Here is a 20,296-nt window from a genome sequence, read left to right as displayed (position 1 = left end):
TGTAGAGTCACTGTGGAACCAACCAATCTTTATGTATATGTGTGTGACCCCGCCTGGATCTAGTATGGGGGAGATAAAGATAGAGACTGTGGAGGTAGGAGCAGGGAGCCCCAGGGAATCGCTGTGTCCATTTGGGGTAAGCTCCTGTAGATTTAGAGCTGTTGGCTTTTTGTCACCTTCAGAGAGGTTTTCCATCTGCCTGGTTCACCAGAGTCTTATTCTTTATCTCAATTGTTCTAAGTATGTAAATAATTCCAAAAATTGATCTGGTGTCCTGGGGACTCATGGACCTCTGCGATCAGAAACACACTGAACCATGGCTGTCTCCAATGATGGCCCCAAAACTGACACAGTGTGAGGGGATGCAGTTGTCAAGCGCCTGGAGCTCTGACTCACTCCACTTTAATTTAGGGAAATACATAGTACATGATTTTTATATTATTTATTTAATTTTTTAAAAAATTAAAAAAATTTCTTTTTATTGGAGTTCAATTTGCCAACACACAGCATAACACCCAGTGCTCATCCCATCACGTGCCCCCCTCAGTGCCCGTCACCCAGTCACCCCAACTCCCGCCCACCTCCCATTCCACCACCCCTTGTTCATTTCCCAGAGTTAGGAGTCTCTCATGTTCTATCACCCTCTCTGATATTTCCCCATTCATTTTCTCTTCTTTCCCCTTCATTCCTTTTCACTATTTTTATATTCCCCAAATGAATGAGACACCATATAATGTTTGTCCTTCTCTGATTGACTTATTTCACTCAGCATAATACCCTCCAATTCCATCCACGTCGAAGCAAAAGGTGGATATTTGTCGTTTCTAATGGCTGAGTAATATTCCATACATAGACCACATCTTCTTTATCCATTCATCTTTCGATGGACACCGAGGCTCCTTCCACAGTTTGGCTATTGTGGACATTGCTGCTAGAAACATCGGGGTGCAGGTGTCCCGGCGTTTCACTGCATCTGTATCTTTGGGGTAAATCCCCAACAGTGCAATTGCTGGTCGTAGGGCAGGTCTAGTTTTAACTCAGCAGTTTAACTCTGCCTTCAGCCCAGGGCCTGATCCTGGAGACCGGGATCGAGTCCCACGTCAGGCTCCCTGCATGGAGTCTGCTTCTCCCTCTGCCTTTGTCTCTGCTGCTCTCTCTCATGAATAAATAATTTTTTTAAATAAATAAAAAATCTTTTAAAAATGTTTAAAAAAAGATAAAATGAATAACTACAGTTAAAACTAAGAAATTAAAAATGGATTGGTCTAGGGGCACCTGAGTGGCTGAGTCAGTTGGGTGTCCCAACTCTTGCTTTTGGCTCAGGTCATGATCTTAAGGTCCGGTCCTGAGATCAAACCCCATGGCAGGCTCTGTGCTCAGCAGGGAGTCTGCTCTAAATTCTCTCTCCCTCTGCCCCTCCCCATCTCAAATAAATAAATATTTAAAAATAAATAAATGTGTTAGTCTAGAGTTAAGACAAAATGACCAGTGAATGCATGAAACACTAGGATGACAAAAGTTAGAATGTCTCCTGGTTTTCTAACAATTTCTCAATTAATTTGACTATAAAGACTGATTTTTTAAAATGTCATTTACTGTATCACCACAGATACACACAAAAGGCAGCACATATTAAATATGAGACACATATTTTATTTTATTTCTTTATTCATGAGACATACAGAAGCAGAGACATAGGCAGAGGGAGAAGTAGGTTCCCTGCAGGGAGCCTGATGTGGGACTTGATCCCAGTACCACGGGATCACAACCTGAGCCAAATATGTTTTCTAGGCCACAACAGAATAAGCCTAGAATAAACTAGGTGCAAGAGGCTAATCATTTTGAAGAACAAATTCTCAATATAAACATAGGCTCATAAAGAAAGCTGAGTCAAATTCCAATTAACAAGCATATTTAAAACAAAAAATAAAATAAACTCCACGGCTAACTAGGTTTCCATGAACTTCATAAACCTTCCATGAACTTCTGACCCTTCTTTTCTATGGAGTATGATATTTACTGCCTGTACCAGTGAAATAGGCATAATTATATAGTATTTATAGCTTGGTAATCAGTGTATACTGTTGTCAATAGTTGGGGCAGCAAATAATTTCCTAAAAGTCAAATCACCTGTCTTATTAAGCCAAAATGTAGTCAAGTTTTATGTATGTTTGAAGTACTTTCAGAGCAATCATAAACAAATCCCAGTTGATATTCAAAATACAACTCCAGAGAATTTAATAAAGGATTAGACAAAAACAGTTTTCAATTTTTACTATAAATGCCAACTTGGTATTTACTAAATATTTGTAGATTCATGTTAAGACTAACTCTACTTGTGACCCAGTGACTTATAAAGATAGGATGTGAGAGGCCCTTAAAAATTTGTCCTTGATTTTATAAGACACATGTAAAAAATATCTGTCCTATTTACTTGGATGTAGATATCCTTGCTTGAGTAGGATACTAGATTAAAAACTGAGAGACAAGAAGAGTTTAAGTGAAAACACCTCAGAAACAGATATACTTGCTAGACAATTAAATTTCCAAGGGATCTTGGAAATATCCAAAGACAATGTTTACAGTGATTTGAAATTTCAACTGAAACAAGTATGGCCAGCAACCAAATACTACCCTCAATTGAAGAGGAGACCCTTTATAATTAGTTGCTGTCAACTGTGTTAACAGTTGTTGTTAACATTTAGTTAACATTATATGTTAACAGTGTTATAACATTTCACTATTTAAATACTATTGTACTTTACAGAGTTAGAAGACAAAAGTCTAATGAAGCATCTACCATGGGTTAGAGAACTAAAATCTAGATGCCATTACCATTCACCAGGATTATTATTAAATTACAAAGTGTAATCATAGTGTGGGGCACCTGGGTGGCTCAGTTGGTTGAGAGTTCAACTCTTTGTTTTGGCTCAGGTCATGATCTTATTATGGGTCTAGAGATCAAGACGTGTTATCAGGCTCCACATTTAGTAGGGAGTCTGCTTAAAGATTCTCTGCCTCTGCTCCCCCCCACCCACCTCACTCACTCTCTCTCTTAAATCAATCGTTTTTTAAAAATGCAGTTACAGTGTTATGGAACACGTTCTATCAAAGAGAACTTTAAATTTCAGAAATGAAATTTGATTTATATTCTTCAGTCTGATTTAAGATATACTAAGACAAAAACTTTGTCAGTGAAAAACTTACCTTTGCTCTCACAAAGTTGCTTGAATTTCACATACTCGGACTAAAGATCTTAAATTTTTTAATTCAGTACAAATTTCTGACATGTGAACACTTCCCATATTATGGGCTTCTTCTCGCAATCTTGATGCCTATAATTAAAGAAATAAAGATCACATACATGCCACAATCACGTACAAAAAAAAAAAAAAAACCCCAAAACATTAAATTTCTGACAACTTTGTACCAAGATTACAGAACAATCCGCCTTTAAATCCACAAAAATGATAGTGAATCTAAAGGAGAAAAAGGATTTTCTTTAAAAAACTGTCTAATGGTGGAAAGAAGGTATTTTTCCAAGATTTCCCCCTTCAACTTCTGGAGGATATAGTATTTCCAATTTTAGTATTGCATAGCACTAAGGATAGAAGAGCTCATGATTCGTGGTTAATAAGATGCTGAGTCAGCCAGAGTAAAGTTCAGGTGTAACAATGTTAAAAGGGACTTCACTGTATTCTGATGTCATAAGATATGCAATATTACCTCTGTGAACTTAGAGAAAATTTCAGACAGTCAGTAAGCTGCTAAAAGGGAGAAGCCAATGGCAGTTAATTGGAATGTCCAAAGGTCCCTCATTCCAAAGCAAAACTGTTTTCTAACTTCTACTTGCTAGTCTAGTGGAGAGATAGAAGAGTAATAGTATGAACAAGTTCTAAAACTATCAGAGCAGCTGGCTGAGTAGCATCCTGGCTTTAAGCCTCATAACTATTCTAACTGGGTGACTTTGGTATATAATTTATTTGGTCTTAAGGGTCTTCAATGGTAAAATGGGAGAACTCATCTGCACTGCTTAACAGTTTTGAGAAGTGGAGAAAATAAAGCACTCAGCACAGTGCTAAATGCTGAGTATATTAAAATATTTTATGTGAAACCATAAAAAGTTATCTCATAAATGCCCTAAAATAAGTGCTTACCAAATATTTAATTTAATGCACTGACTATAGACAATCTAATTAGACATTACTTTAAATGTAGCTTAAATTCAGTGATCTAGATTAGATTTTCTAGAAGAAATTATATTTTGTCATTCATCCAAAGGTAAAACATCTGCTATGAATCATGTAACATACTTGCTTCTCTGCATGATCTGCAGGCCATCCTTGAACATGTTTTATGAGATTTTCATTGAAGTGTGCTGCTAGCGTAGGTGTTAATGAACATGTAGGTCGGGCAGATGAATTCTGTGGTACAACTGTTGCGTTTGATGCATTACTACTAGAAGTATGATTTGGACCAGGCGATGGACTTCTCTGGCTACTGGAAGAGAAAAAAGAATTGAATGTATAGTATATTTTTAAAAGGAGATACCTAAAAATTGTCAATATCTTCTATTAAATTAAAGATATCCAAATTCCTAAGAAAAATCTGTTATTTTAACATCAAATACATAGAATTTAAAATCCAAAGTGTAGTTATATATCATGTACTCCTTAAACACACTTTTGGGAGGAAAAAGGGCCCTTCTAAGAACAGTAATGTCAGTTAAATTTAAACTAATAGTGCTCTTCAAATTTGACAGCAGAACCTGTGATTTTGTATACCAGAAACACTACTCAGAATGTAACTAAGAAATGGTCATATTTTAACAGTTGTAGATATAAGGCACAACTGAGTATTGCATCTTAAGTACATGTAGATAAAGAGGGGGAAAAAATCTATTGCCTTTGTTTAGTGTCAGAACAAAATACTGAATCAGAGGGTAGATAATGTGAAGCAAAATACAGGCATTTTATTGGACAGCAACAAATGAGTTTAGTGGCAAAATAAGACCCAAAATAACACTCTGAGATAAGTTATCTTCTTTTAAAACTGTATGGTTTGGCTAGGGTTTGGGGATATGGTGGTAAGAACCAAAACTTTAATCACCCAAGTTGATTTCCTACCTGCTTCACCAGACTTGGCTCTGAATGAATTTCAGTTATTTCCAAAAACTAAATCTCCCAAAGGATGAAGAGTTTTCATCACTGAGGATATTTAAAATAATACTGCAGCCTCTAAAGACAATTTAAAAGAAGTATTTCCCAAAAATGTTCTGAGCAATGGCAACATTGCTGGAGTAAGTAGACAGCTTCCCAAGGTGATTATTTTGAAGGGAACAACTCTCATTTGGATGTAAAAGTTCTGAAATGCTTGTTTAGAAAACAACAATAAAAACAATAGTTGAATTATTTTGCTACCTCATAGCAAGAAATCAAAATAGGAAAATCAATCAAATGAAAATCATTTAAAGTTGTATTTGTTAATTAACAAAGAAACATGTAACACAATACAGCCCTATCTGACAAGCACTCCACACAGGGGTCAAAATTGAAGCTCTTAGGAAAACCTGACACATACCAGTTGAGAAATAGTATTTCCCATTTTTGGATTCAGCAATACACTCATATCTAAAACTGCTATGAGGAGGTTAAAAAATGATGTCATTTCCAACAAGTATTATAAAATCAGGTGCCCTCTTTGTACAAGTATGACATATTGTTACTCCTATCATATTCTATTAAGTAAAATCTGAAGAATGACTTTCTTCAAAAAATAAGCTGGCTTCATTACTAGAGACAACAACCTACTTGGAGTAAGATTTGCCTTTGTAAATCTTATAATACATAAAACTTAGGCTAACCATGGATTCTTACAAGATCAAGTTCTATTATACATATATTTTTATAATATTCAAACAATGCAGCATGCAACATTAATGAAAAAATGTTTCAACACACATGAACTTACTTTGAGCGCTGAAGACTTCGAGGAGAGACAGGTTCATGACCTTGCTGTTTGTCAGCAGTTACAGGCTGCTGTGTGGCCGATTGTGAAACCGGTCCTTGCTTAACTACTGGAGTACTAACCTGAAATGTCAAAATCTGGTGAGACAGGCTTCTATTATATACATAAATACCATGGAAAGTACATAAAACCAAAAGTACTATCAATGTGAAGTCTCTTATTTCTATTCTTTAGTAATTTTTAAGATAACATGAGCTGTCCCCTAATTGTTTCATAATTATTAGTGATATAGACATATTTAATTGTGTAAATCATGGTCATCCAGGTCCCCAAATCCACACACCCCTCCAAATCTAGTTGGATAGTCTTAAACTCTGAAAAATCTAGAGACTTCAAGAATTGCAGTCAGATTAATTTCCCAAAGTTCACAGTTAGAAGAGCCACGTTCATTTTGAGACTAACATAGAATTTCTTCATAAAATGGCCCAGAAGACTTTAAGATTACTTTTTGTAAAGCAGAAGAACACAAACTAGTTCTCTAATGTTGAGCCCAGTTTTCTTTCTAATACACTAAGATAGCTCCTCTGATTCAGTTATTTTTATATCAGTAAAAATTAATGTTACTATATCATACAAATACAGCTGCTCAAATTTAAACCACATATGCAGAGCGTATAGATTGGTCTACCAGTGAATGAGTCAACACTGGAGTGGTCTTCAAAGACATGTTACCCTACAGAGGTGGAACAAGAGGACCATGATTGTCAGTGAGGATATGTACACTACACATACTTACATGCCACAGAAAAAGAAAACAAGTACTTTTAAACACAAGCCCCGAATTAAGGCACGAAGGCAGACAGCCATTTGTGATTAAGTCACATCCTCCAATAATAGTTTTGTTTTTTTCTTCTTTCTTCCTTTTTTTTTTTTTTTTTTTAATATTCCCCCAAACAAATCTGGATAGCCTGGCTACATAAAAATCATTTTTATAAGCATTTTTATAAGGTCTACTTAATACTGAATTCCCACTTAAAAAAAAATTTGATGGGGATCCCTGGGTGGCGCAGCGGTTTGGCGCCTGCCTTTGGCCCAGGGCGTGATCCTGGAGACCCGGGATCGAATCCCGCGTCAGGCTCCCGGTGCATGGAGCCTGCTTCTCCCTCTGCCTATGTCTCTGCCTCTCTCTCTCTCTCTCTGTATGACTATCATAAATAAAATTAAAAAAAAAAATTGATGCCCATATACATAAGGGATTTGAAATGCTAATCTTATAACTGATTGTAAAACTTTACAATCACTTTTAGTCATTATTTATTGTACTCCTAAGATACTACACCCTGACGAGTTTTAAGCTCTAAGAAGATCTCCTTTGTTGAAACAATTTTTTCCTTCTCTCACAAAGTGCAAACAGTATGAAATTGCAGAATAGACTAATTTCTTTTTAAATTTTGAGTTAAATGTATCAATCCAGACTGACCCTAAAATGAGTTTAGATAAATGACTTAAATAGGGAAGGGATAAGCTAAGGAAGACCTAAAAGCTGTCCTAGCATCAATTTCAAGTTATCTTTCAATACGTTTTTATTTTTAGGCTTCTGTGAAAAAGCCTAAAGCTTTAAGCCTTAACTTTATTTCAATATAAAATTTTGGCAAGACCCCTGGTTGGCTTAGTAGGTAGAGCATTCAACTCTTGGATCTCAGGGTTGTGAGTTCGAGCCCCACGATAAGCGTAGAGACTGCTTAAAAATAAAATCTTAGGGATCCCTGGGTGGCGCAGTGGTTTAGCGCCTGCCTTTGGCCCAGGGCGTGATCCTGGAGACCCCGGATCGAATCCCACGTCGGGCTCCTGGTGCATGGAGCCTGCTTCTCCCTCTGCCTACGTCTCTGCCTCTCTCTCTGTGTGACTATCATAAATAAATAAAAAATTAAAATAAAATAAAATAAAATAAAATCTTAAAAAAAAAAAAATCTTCAGGGGATTCCTGGGTGGCTCAGCAGTTTGGCACCTGCCTTTGGCCCAGGGCCTGGTTCTGGAGTCCCAGGATCGAGTCCCACGTCGGGCTCCCTACATGGATCCTGCTTCTCTCTCTGCCTGCCTCTCTCTCTCTCTCTCTCTCTCTGTGTCTCTCATGAATAAATAAATAAATTCTTAAAAAAAAAAAGTTCCTTCTTAAAAAAAAAAATCTTCAGCATGAAGGATTGAAATAGCCTACTTTTTAACTAAAAAGAATTTCTTAAATTTACCATTAAGAAAAAAAACTGCAATTTGTGCATATACCAACTTCCAAATCTTTTAATGTTTTGCTGGTAATAGGACTACAAAGCAAAGAATGAGTATGACTAAGATTTGCTTAAGAAATTTTGGGTAAGGGATACCTGGGTAGCTCAGCAGGTAAGCGTCTGCCTTCCACCTAGGGTGTGATCCCAGAGTACTGGGATCAAGTCCCACATCGGGCTCCCTGCATGGAGCCTGCTTGTCCCTCTGCCTGTGTTTCTGCCTTTCTCTGTGTCTCTCACGAATAAATAAAATCTTAAAAAAAAAAAATTTGGGCAAGACTCAAATGATATAGTATAAAATCTGAAGGCAGTGTTGTTAAGGTCTGGTTTATATTCCAATAAGAAGAGACCAGCAATTTTCTAACTGTCTCTGAGGAGCCATTCATGCAAACTTTTGCTTGGAGAAACACAGGTAGTATAAGCTTAGTAAAATGGATTCTGTGTTCAGAAAGACCTAGGCCTTAAATTCTGATTCCACCACAAAAACTGGATTTAACTGAAGGCTTAATTCTCTTATCTATTAAATGAAGCAAATAGTAGTTGATTCTCATGATGTGAAGTTAAATATAATACTATTAAGCTCTTAGCACAGAAATGGATTCATTTCTAAAATAAAAGTATGGGAGGAAAGCCACTGGAAAACAGGTTATATCTTTTAAAAAGTTAAAAAACTCTACAAATATTAAGACAATTATTTTATCCTTCTTTATCCCACTCTTCCTCCAGGTCACAAATCTCAGCCAGTAAGAGAAAACAATCAGCGTATAAAAGTAACACATATGATGGGGGTGCCTAGGTGGCTCAGTCAGTTATGTGTCTGACTTCCCGGTACTAGGATCAAGCCGCCAGTGAGCTCCCAGCTCAGCAAGGGGTCTGCTTCTCCCTCTGCCCTCCCCCCCCCATGCCCTCTCTGTAAATAAATAAATATAATTTTTTAATTAAAAAAATGTTTAAAAGTAGCATAGATGCAACTCCCTCTAGAGTCCTCAATTTACTGAGACTAACCTGCATCTAAGCTGACCCATCATTCACTCCACCACTACTACACGTTCTCAAAGAGGGCTTTTCCTACAATAGAGAGTCTAAAACATTAAACTTGTTTTTCCAGAAGTGAGTGCTTTCGTGCTTTCTTTTCCAAATTTCCCTCAAAAGCAACATACCTTTGGCTGTGATGAAACAGGAGGAGTACTAATCAAAGGTTTGATAGGGACTGTGTTAGTCTGAGGTATGCTTATTCTTGGAGACACATACGATCTTGGGGATGATGCATCAGAAGTTAAAGACATTGGAGACTGATTAGATGGCTGAGCTGTGAAAAAGTAAAGCAATTAATTAATTCCAAATAAACCAAAACTTCCGTAATATATATGTAGAGGTCTTTCCATCCCTCTACATGCCCCCTGAACACCAGACAGAACACTTAACTGTTTAAAGTCAGAATCTGAAATACTCACTGGAGTCACGGACTAAAAACGAGCTGTGAATTAGAGAAGCACATCCAATGTATGCCTCCTCCAACCTGTTTTTTTAGGCTGAAGCAAGAAGGTAAGCCTGAACTATTCTCACATGGAAGGCATCCTCACCATTCTTATTTGTTCTTTCTTATTCTATATTTAGGCCTGGTTATACCCCTTTATCTCCTGCCTCATGAGGATAACCAGAGAGTTAAGTCTTTGCACTATTATATTTCAATTTCAGAATAAGTGTTTCTGCTCAGTTTATTAGTTTTCAGAATTGGGGCAGGGGGACAAGTCAAAGTGACCAATTCATTTCTTCTTTGTTCCTATATATGCCTCTTTCCATTGGATGTTTCATGGAGAAGAGAAATAGGTAATTTAAGACAGGACTTGAGCATTTCTGTATCCTGTGGTCAGTCAAAAATCATTAAACATCAAATGTGAACCAAACCAACACTTAAAATATATTCAATGTTTCATAAAAATTGAGGACCTATCAGTTTACACTCAGCTTTATATCAGTTTACACTCAGCTTTAGAGTACATTGACAACTTAAAGTCTGAATTAAATATGTATTACAGATTTAATGGCAATACTGGAAGATAAATGTCAATGTTTGCCTCATCTGGAAAAAAAAATACTGTATATACTAGTGTTAGAAAAAAAAATCATCAAACATCAGGGGTGTTTGAGTGGCTCAATAGATTGGGCATCTGCCTTCTGCTCAGGTCATGGTCTCAGGGTCCCAGGATTGAGTCCCACATTGGGCTCCCTGCTCAGCAGAAAGTCTGTTTCTCCCCGCCCTCATGTACATTCTCTCAAATAAATAAATAAATAAAATTAAAAACAAATTACAGGATCCTGTAAAACAAACATCAAATTGTTATAGCTAGTCTCTTCAGAAACCAAAAAGTTTTACCATGAACCCCCTGCTCCAAATTAATATACAATTCTCACAATACCTAAGAAAATGAATACCTTGTGTAGAGAGCTGAGCAGCTTGAGAAATCAAAGAAGTTATGTTGAAAGCAGATGGTCCAGCAGTAAGAAACTTATGAATTATAGACTGCAATGAGGCTTGTGTCACAGCTGCTGTAAGAACTAAACACATATCTTAAATTAAAATAAAAACATAGTGGCACAGTATGGTATTAGTAACAACTTGAAAACTAAAAAAACCCCAAAGAAACTGCAGTGTTTCAAACTAGAACTCTCAAAATAAAAATCTGTAAGATGGTAATAAAATGGGTCCAGAGATAGGAAATGATCAGAGGTAGAAGAAATTTAATGGTTTTTTTTTGTAAAGGAAAACAGTAGTTTTCCTTTGCATTAAAATTTGTGTTCAATTTAAGAAACTCCGGAGACTTTTTAAAAACAGTAAAGAGTGTTCCCTGGAAATTCTGATTATACCAGAAATCTATTCATTAATAGCTAAAGGGCTTTTGTAGGTTACCTGAAATTAAAAAGATAAAGGGTAGTTATTTCATGTGAATGCTTTACTAAACAAGGTGACCATTAAAACCCTACATTAGGGCAGCCCAGGTGGCTCAGCGGTTTAGTGCCTGCCTTCAGCCCAGGGCATGATCCTGGAGACCCGGGATCGAGTCCCATGTCAGGCTCCCTGCATGGAGCCTGCTTCTCCATCTGCCTGTGTCTTTGCCTCTCTTTCTCTCTGTGCCTCTCATGAGTAAATAAATAAAATCTTTAAAAATAAAATAAAATAAAACCCTACATTAATACCCACTCCAACAATCTTTTAAAGAACAGACATTAAATAAAAGAAGCTAGGTAATTTAGGAACATCATTTATTTTCAAAGCACAAGATCCTTTATTATTGACATTTTCTTATGCTATCATCTCTTCAAACTGCTTAAAGTCCTACTTTCCCTAGTAAAACATGTACCTATCAAATAGAATGGCACAGTTATCTTAAGAGAATAAAATCAAAATGCAAGAAAGTACAGTAAGAACAAAATTATTGACCAACTAGCGTGAAATAGCTCCATTTTTAAGATAAAGGAAGAACTTAACCATTTAGCACTACTGTTAAATATATTATGTAACAATGTACACATACTGAAATGGACTATTCTAAACAGAAAATTTTAAAATGCTCTTAAGACTGTTTGAATTTGAATAGCTTGTCAATTAAAACTATATCCACTTTTATTCAGACTTCTTTGATGTTGCTAGCTAAACAGCATACTGAAAAGCAAAGTTGGAATTAACAATATGCTAGAATTTAAGTGTTTTTATATCAGTTTTTAGAAATTAAAAAAATTTAATTTTAATTAAAAAAAAAGAGATTTATTATACACATTAAGCAGACAGAATAGCTTTATCTCCGGTAAATACCGTACACAGCAAGTCTTGAAAAATATACAGAGAGAAAAAAAAAAGAAAAATATACAGGAAAAATCCAAGTACTACTAACTCAATTACAATACCAAAGGCTTTCAACAACCATGAGGTTACGATATGAATTTCAAAGAATGACGCTCAAATGTGAATTTCAAAATGAAACAAAAGACCACTCCTAAATTGGGGAATTTACTAACGACACGAAGCAAATAATAATAATAAAACTGTTACCAATTTACCTTCATTTATTTTGGATATGTCCACATTAGAATTATTAAGTTGCAGTGTGGCTTGCAAAGCAGGAAGCAGCTGTCTGAGAAGGTTGGGGTCCTGAAGTAATGGAGGTATCGGTGACTGTGGAACAGGAGAAACAGGGATTGCTGACGCAGATGTTGGAGGTGCAGATGTGGGATTCAGTCCAGAGGCAGAGGATGTGGAAGGAGTTGGGCAAGAATGTGATACAGATTTGTCTCCTGGTGTAGACTCTAAGTAAAAAGGAGATAACAAGGCTGAAAAAAAACTACTTGGAGAAAACTAGAACCAACATCGAAAGAGCAACTTTCATGTGCCAAACACCCAACTCAAGTAATTTCATTCCATCTTCCCAAGGTGACACAGGGAGGGGGCTCAGTAAAGATCTACCTACTTAGAATAATAGGGTTAAGTATTTTTATATCCCGATTTCACAGGTGAGAAAACTAAACAAGAAAGATTATGTAACTTGCTTGAAATCACAAAACTTGGTAAAGCAGTGATTCTGCTATATTCATGTCTGATTCTAAAAGTCTCATGTTCTGTTTACTGGTAATGCTGTTTCAAACACAGTTAGTTATGTATTAACTACACGTTCAAATAAGCTTCTATTAAGATAAAGGTACAATACAATTCTCCTGGACTTAATTTAAGGTGAAAATGTTTATGACCACAGTAACAGCCCTCCAAAACATGACAATGACCAGAAAACAAATCAGGATTTAACACCATGGCGAGCACCTCCAATATAGGCTACAGATCAGAAGAATGAAACTCCAACTTTGAACTTTCATACTTAACAATTGAGTTTCCAGATTACATACTTTCCTTCTATAAATATATCTATTTGTCACATTTAAAACTTATTAGCACTAGAAATGATGCTTTTTTAATAGCAACCCATCCACAATACATATATTCAGTATTTTAAATAAACCAAAAATAAATAAATAAATAAAACATGCACGGAAAATGGTCATTATCTGAAAGCTATCATTGCAAATTACATATATAGAGTCAATGCAATCGCAATCAAAACTCCAAAAGCATTTTTGGCAGTATTTGAGAAGTTGATTCTATTAACTTATTTGAAAAAGGTAGGGATCCCTGGGTGGCGCAGCGGTTTGGCGCCTGCCTTTGGCCCAGGGCGCGATCCTGGAGACCCGGGATCGAATCCCACGTCGGGCTCCCGGTGCATGGAGCCTGCTTCTCCCTCTGCCTGTGTCTCTGCCTCTCTCTCTCTCTCTGTAACTATCATAAATAAATAAAAATTAAAAAAAAAAAAAAAGAAAAAGGTAAGGGCTAGTACGGCCATGAAGTTCATGAAAAAAAAAAAAAAGAACACAGCTAGTGAAATGTGTCTTGCCAGTATAAAAACTCACAATTGAAAGAAAACCAATATAAGGTCGATTAAACTTCTGTTATGTGTCTTTAGAACTAGAAGATGAAAACAAGAAGGTATCTTTGACATCTAGACGCAGAAAACTACAAAAAGCAAACCAATTACATTCAAAGCACAGATAAGTATTCTAAGGAACTCCTATAATCAGAAAAGACAAACTACACGAAAGAAAAATGAACAAAAGATGAAATAAAGACATTTCCCAGAAGAAACCGGAATGGCTTTACAATTTTTATAATAATACAATGCTTGTTTCTATTTTAGCACAAAACTAGAAACAAACTAAATGTTCACCAACAGAAAGATGAACACTGTATTTTCATACCATGGAATATTACTAATATAATAACTTTAAAGAAAGAAAAAAAGAGGAACAGAGGACCTCTGGATAAAAATATTAAAACAACTAATCAAGATGTTCATGCATATGCTTACAATACTGGCCTAAATATGAAGATTTGCTAAAAATCTTTAATTTTCCATACACACCTATTTCTTGAAGATTTTCAAGTTTGTATATATATATATATATATATCCCAAATTAAGACTATTATATGATGTATAAAAGTTGCAGGAATACTGCATCTGAATATTACACTGCTACCTAGTAACTGCAAATCCTCATTTCCAATTCTAAGAACTAAACATTTATTAATCTTCATGTCCCCACAGAAGCTGGGAATTACTAGTAAACTTACTGAAAAAGGACTCCTCTATCAGCCTTTTTATACCACTACTATAATAGTCAAAAGAATTAGGGGCAATAGCTCTCTGAAGTATGGACTTCACAGCTGCTTTAAAATATATTTCATGGCTATGTTGATCAACTATGATCAAAATTGATAAAAGTGTAACATCTGAATTTTTGTAAAGCACACATTTTAAAGAGGGTTATTCAGTTTAGCAGATTGCCTATCACGTTCAATTTTGTTGCTCTGGATTCATATACAAGTATACAGAAACTTGAAAGAAATAAAATTTCCCCTTTGAAAACCTGTCAGTTCTTACATTTTATGATGACAGTTTTCTCCAGATCATACTCCTTAAGGGTCAGCTTAGGGGCATTCCTGATTAATGTTTAAAATGAAAACAAGTTCTGCATTTTTACTTTCTGCATGAACCATCAAATTAGTGCTTACATACCTCTGAAATGATCCTTACTCTTTTGTTACTTTTATTGTGGCTTTCTTCTGTTTTTTAACGTATTCTGATGCTGCTCAATCTATCCACACATTTTTAAAATAAGCACAGCTTAAAAAACTCTTGAGTGCTGCCCTTTAATCCAAAAAAAGGAAACACCCCAGAAAAGAAAACTATACATATTACCATAAAGAAATAAAGTAACAAAAACTAAATATCCTTAACTCTTAGTTTTAGTAAGTTTGTTTACTCTAAGATAAATTTCTTTTGAAGTTCTGTCAAAGATCACTGAAGAGTAGTATGGAAACCAGGTGATCCTGCTTAATATCTAGGAGACCCTTGAACAGGCAACATCTTTAAAGGCCAGAATTTTTCTATTAAAAGGTTTGAGTATCAGTTTTCAGCAGAAAGCTTATCAGAATTATCTATAAAGCTAAAAACAAAACAAAACAAAACAGATACCTGGGCTCCACTCTAATGAACCTGGGGAGGCCCAGGCATATGTTGAAGTTGTAAGAATTCTATAGGTGATTCTGACACCCTAGTTGATTCTGAAAAAACAGGTTAGAGCTTTCAAGGTTGCTTTTCACCTTAAAAACCAAAGGAAACAAAACCAAAACAAAGCCGCATAGCACAAAGGTACAGGAGTGAGTGGAATTAAGGATAAGATGCAAGACAGAAAAGCTAAATCATTTTTCCCAGGTAGGTCTCCTATTTTTTCCATTGAGGTATAACAGACATACAACATTCTAGTAGTGTCAGGTGTTCAACATTCTTATCTATATATACTGCAAAATGATCTCCAAACAGTTACAAAATTATTTTTCTTGCTATGAGAACTTTCAAGACTTAGTTGAAAATATACAATAGTATTATTATGCACATTATGTCCCCATTGCTTTATAACTGGAAGTTTGTATCTTCTGACTTCCTTCACTTATTTCGTCCCAGCAACCACCAAGCTGTGTGCTCTGTATCTATACACTTGGTTTTGGTTTTTTAGACTCTTCACATATATAAGTATTTCCACACTATTTTAATAATAGCTCCACTCACCTTGTCTCCCTATAAAGACACATCCATACAAATGCCCTTCCAAAACATGTTACATGTTAAACATTTTACATATTACTTTCCTCAATCTATATATATAACTGAGAACAATGTACTGAGTTTAATAATATAGATATAAAATACTACTCTGTAAGGTAGTCTTAAAATATTACTAAAGAAAGGTATTGGTTGGGTACCTCTCCTGTGTTTTGAATGCCCTAAAAGAGATCTATTAACGTTACCCAGTATCTTCTATTATATAGTTTATTGTCTTTCCTTTCTTGCAGAACTTTAACAACTTCAGTAGGGGGATTTTGTTGTATTTATCTCTATAGCCCTGGTACGAGAGGACATGACACCAAGATGGCATCAACATGTACTTGTTGAATGGGTACCTGATCCTGCAGTAAAGGCCCAGGTCCACGTACATGCATTCTCCCTCTAATCTCTAAGTATAGAATTTATGATAATACGGAGGAAAGTCTAAGATCTCCATCCTAAATAACTGACAATTACAGCTTTATGCTACTTTCATAAAAGTAAGGAACTATATGTAGTCTTAGAGATAAATTTAACTTATTTAAGCTTATTTTAAATAACCCTATAAAATACTCAACCTTTCTTTTTAAAAAACACAGAGAGGAAATGGAACTATTTGGAATAAACAGTAATGTCATCAAATATATATTTTTATCAAACTAAACAAATAAAAACTTGGGTCTTTCAAAATAAAGACCAAGAAGTAAATGTAGGTAAAAGAACACTTTTTGCATTACAAAGCCATTTCTATAGGCTCTTCCACTTTTAAAGAATATCATCCTCCAGTCTCATTCCTTAAATGTAAACTCTCCCCAAGCAAATCTAGGTTCCTTTGAGCATTTTTTTCAATCTCTTACACACCTATTTTAAACTTAAACTAAGTCACTTTCCCTTATGATTATTTCTAAGACTTACAGATCTCTAACCAACTCTTTACTATAAACTTTAAAATTTTATCCTCTCATTTTTGGTATATATGCTTTGACAAAATTTTTCTTTCCCCTTATACTTGTATGAATTATTCACTTACATTTCCAATGCTTACCAGTAGGGGCCATAATCTACTAAAGACTAAACTTCAGAGTCACCTAAAAATCTGTTACTATACCCTAATTCTTTTATGGTTTAAAGTTAATATTCACCTCTTCTAAATCTAGGCCCCCATCCAAAATATCCAAGAGCATAAACCAAAGTCAAAATCTATTTTTGACCTACATTTTTCTGGCACGCCAAAGAATTCCTTCTAGATCTACAATAAGATCTAAAGACACTGCACTTAAAAAGGGTAAAAGGTACCATACTACATTTCTAATCATTAATTTCCTCTGATGCTTGGAGAGTTGCTGTAATAATATTCAGGGGAACATGTGAACAAAGCTCAAACTACTGTTGCAAGAAGGGCAGTTTGTTTTGTTCTGTTTTGTAGTAATGGTGTTACACTGAAGATTACAACATGGGGAAGTTACAAAGGAAACAAAGTATTCAAAAGTAGTAGGAAAAAAATGTAATAATAAGGTATCTAGGTGGCAGTAACCTGGTATATAATCTGTGATTTTCACTTATTTTTAATTTGATAATTCATGAATATGTTAAATCACATATCCACCACCCAGAACCTTTTCTTTGCATTTTACAAACGTACAGAAATATGGTGATGTAAAATATGTTAAGATATATTTTTGCACCTTGCTTTTTTATTCAACTGAGGAAATCTTTATGCTATACATGTAAAGGATAAACATACTCTGAAATTTATTCATGAGAGACACAGAAAGAGAGGCAGAGACACAGGCAGAGGGAGAAGCAGGCTCCTCGCAGGGAGCCTGATGTGGGACTCGATCCCAGATCCCGGGGTCACGATCTGAGCCAAAGCAGGTGCCCAACCATGAGCCACCCAAGCATCCCCGTATTGAAACTTTTAACAGATTTTATTAAAGGGATTCCTCTAATAACCGACATACACATTCCCACCAATTGTGCTTCCCCACATCCAGCTGTTAACTGTCACTAATCTTAAAGGTGAAAAATCTTATTTTAATCTTAATTTCCAATATGCACTGATAATCTTTCTCTTGAAATTTTTTAGCCTGCTAAAATATATATAACATAAAACTTACTACTTTAACTACTTCTAGGTTTACAACTCAGGGCCATTAAGTATTTACAAACTGTTGTGCAAACATCACATAGCACTATCCATCTCCAAAACCTTTTCATCTCTCCAAACAGAAATTCTGTCACCAATTAAACAAGGGCTCATCATCCCACTCCTTAGTAGCCACTATACTACCTCCTTTCAGCATAAGGTCTTCAATTTCATCTATGTCACAGCAGCATGCGTCAGAATTTCCTTCCTTTTTAAGGCTGTATGTCTAGCTAATATATATTTTTTTAAAACCTGTAACAGCTGATGGACACCTGAACCATTTCCATCTTTTGGCTATTTTAAATAACAATGGTACAAATATCAGTGTATAACCACCGGTTTGATTCCCTGGCTTTCAATTCTTCTGGTTATATATCCAAGCACAGAATGGTTTGATCCTATGGTAATTCTAGGTTTCATTTTTTGAGGAACTGCTAAACTGTATTCCACAGGAGCTGCATCATTTTGCATTCCTAGAAGCAATGTACAAGCGGTCTTAAAAAATAAAAATAAAAAAAAGAGGTCTAATTTTTCCCACATCCTCAAAAACATTTATTTTCATTGCTGTTTGTTTTCATAATAATCATCCTATGGGTGTGAAATGTTTTTTTTACTGTAGTTTTGATTGCTTTCCCTGATGCTGAATGCCTTGTGTGCTTACTGGCTGGCCTTGGAGAACACGTCTATTCAAGTCCTTTGCCCATTTTTGAGCTAGCTTGTTTCATTTAATTGCTCAGTTATAGGATTTCATATATTCTAGATATTAATCCTTTACTGGATATAGGATTTACAATTTATTTCCTCCTACTGTATGGGTTGCCTTTTGACTCTAGAGTGCCCTCTGATGCACAAAAGCTTTTAATACTGATGAAGTCCGTTTTATCTTTTTCCTTCGTTGCCTGTGCTTTTTGTGTCACATCTAAGAAATCACTACCAAATCCAATGTCACAGAAATTTTCACCCGTTTCCTTCTTAGAGTTTTTAGAGTTTCAGCTCCTAACTTTAGGTATTTGATCCATTTTGAGTTAACTTTTATAGCTGTAAGCCAAGGCTGGCAATTTTAATTTCCTCTTCTATAACTGCTTGTTCATATCTACTGCTTATTTTTTCTATTAGATTGTCTTTTTTCCTACTATTTTGATGTATTCTTAATGAATCCTTAACATATTGCTATACGTGTTGCAAGTATTTTCTACCAATTTGAGATATGTCTTGTGTTTAAATTTATCAACATTTTTTTTTTAAAAGGCAAAGGCATACTGGATCTTGATTTAAAAAGCCCTTCCCCACCCCTCAAATTATAAATAGTATATTCTTTCATCACAGCTATTCCCCCGTCCCATTGTTAAAAGTGCCATCTTAGATTAACTAGCATAATTTTAAAGTTACAGACTAATACAGACTAAATTCTTCTACTAACGTATTCAGTTATTCAACAAAATTTGAATCATGGGGGGCCTGCATGGCTCAGTTAGTTGAATGCCTGCCTTTGGCTTAGGTCATGATCCCAGAGCCCTGGGATCCAGCCCTGCATCCCTGCATCAGGCTCCCTGCTTGGTGGGGTGTTTCTCCCCTGCTTGTGCTCTTTTACTCCGTCAAATAAATTTTTTAAGATCTTAAAAAAAATTTGAGTCACTAACACATCTGTAACCAGTTTTCCTAATTTTCATGAAGAGTTTAGTAATCCTAAAAATTATTATAAAGTAAAGCAAAGGAGCGAGGGCTGAACATGGCCCACTCAAGTTAGTTAATGACCTACTACACTAGCTTATAAAAGGCTAGTACTGCCTTAATGCATACTGAAATCTTCAGGTTCATTTAAATTTCACTCAGTCTACATACCATCAAGACACAAAAGCAAAGTTTATTCCAAGTGACTCACACCTCACATTAATGACTAATCCCCCCTCCTGTTAGATTGAGTGCGGAATTAAGTAACCACATTAAGGATTTAGATGCAAACTAGCCCTCAGCAGATTAGCATTACTCAATGAATAGGTCTGCTTCTTTGGTTATTTTGCCTTACTTTTCAAGTTTGTTTATGCTAATAAATCATAACTCTAAAATTACTAAGTAAGAAACTTATTAATTAAGGTCATTAAACTCCTCTCACTCTGGCAGTTATTTGGCCAAAGCAATGGTTTCCTGCCTATTTTGTCATTTCATGAATCTGGAAGAAAGGGTAGAGTTAGATACA

The 20,296-nt window shown here is 35.5% G+C and overlaps 1 protein-coding gene across 1 annotated transcript in view; it reads right to left on the bottom strand.

The window, feature by feature from the left end:
* Positions 1-282: 282 nt before the first annotated feature.
* Positions 283-20,296, bottom strand: part of LOC144309942 (WW domain-containing adapter protein with coiled-coil-like) — a gene marked incomplete at its 5' end in the record, with an annotated part of 29,983 nt that continues 9,969 nt past the window's right edge. The window contains 7 exon segments of the mRNA XM_077890878.1: positions 283-400; positions 3,208-3,335; positions 4,314-4,500; positions 5,971-6,089; positions 9,407-9,555; positions 10,683-10,805; positions 12,306-12,551. Coding sequence (XP_077747004.1) covers positions 283-400; positions 3,208-3,335; positions 4,314-4,500; positions 5,971-6,089; positions 9,407-9,555; positions 10,683-10,805; positions 12,306-12,551 — 1,070 coding nt within the window.

This window comes from Canis aureus, unplaced genomic scaffold (assembly GCF_053574225.1).
Source record: "Canis aureus isolate CA01 unplaced genomic scaffold, VMU_Caureus_v.1.0 ptg000268l_RagTag, whole genome shotgun sequence".
Taxonomy (NCBI): Eukaryota; Metazoa; Chordata; class Mammalia; order Carnivora; family Canidae; genus Canis; species Canis aureus.
The sequence above is the reverse complement of the archived record's forward strand: the minus strand, read 5'-3'. Positions and strand labels throughout refer to the sequence as shown.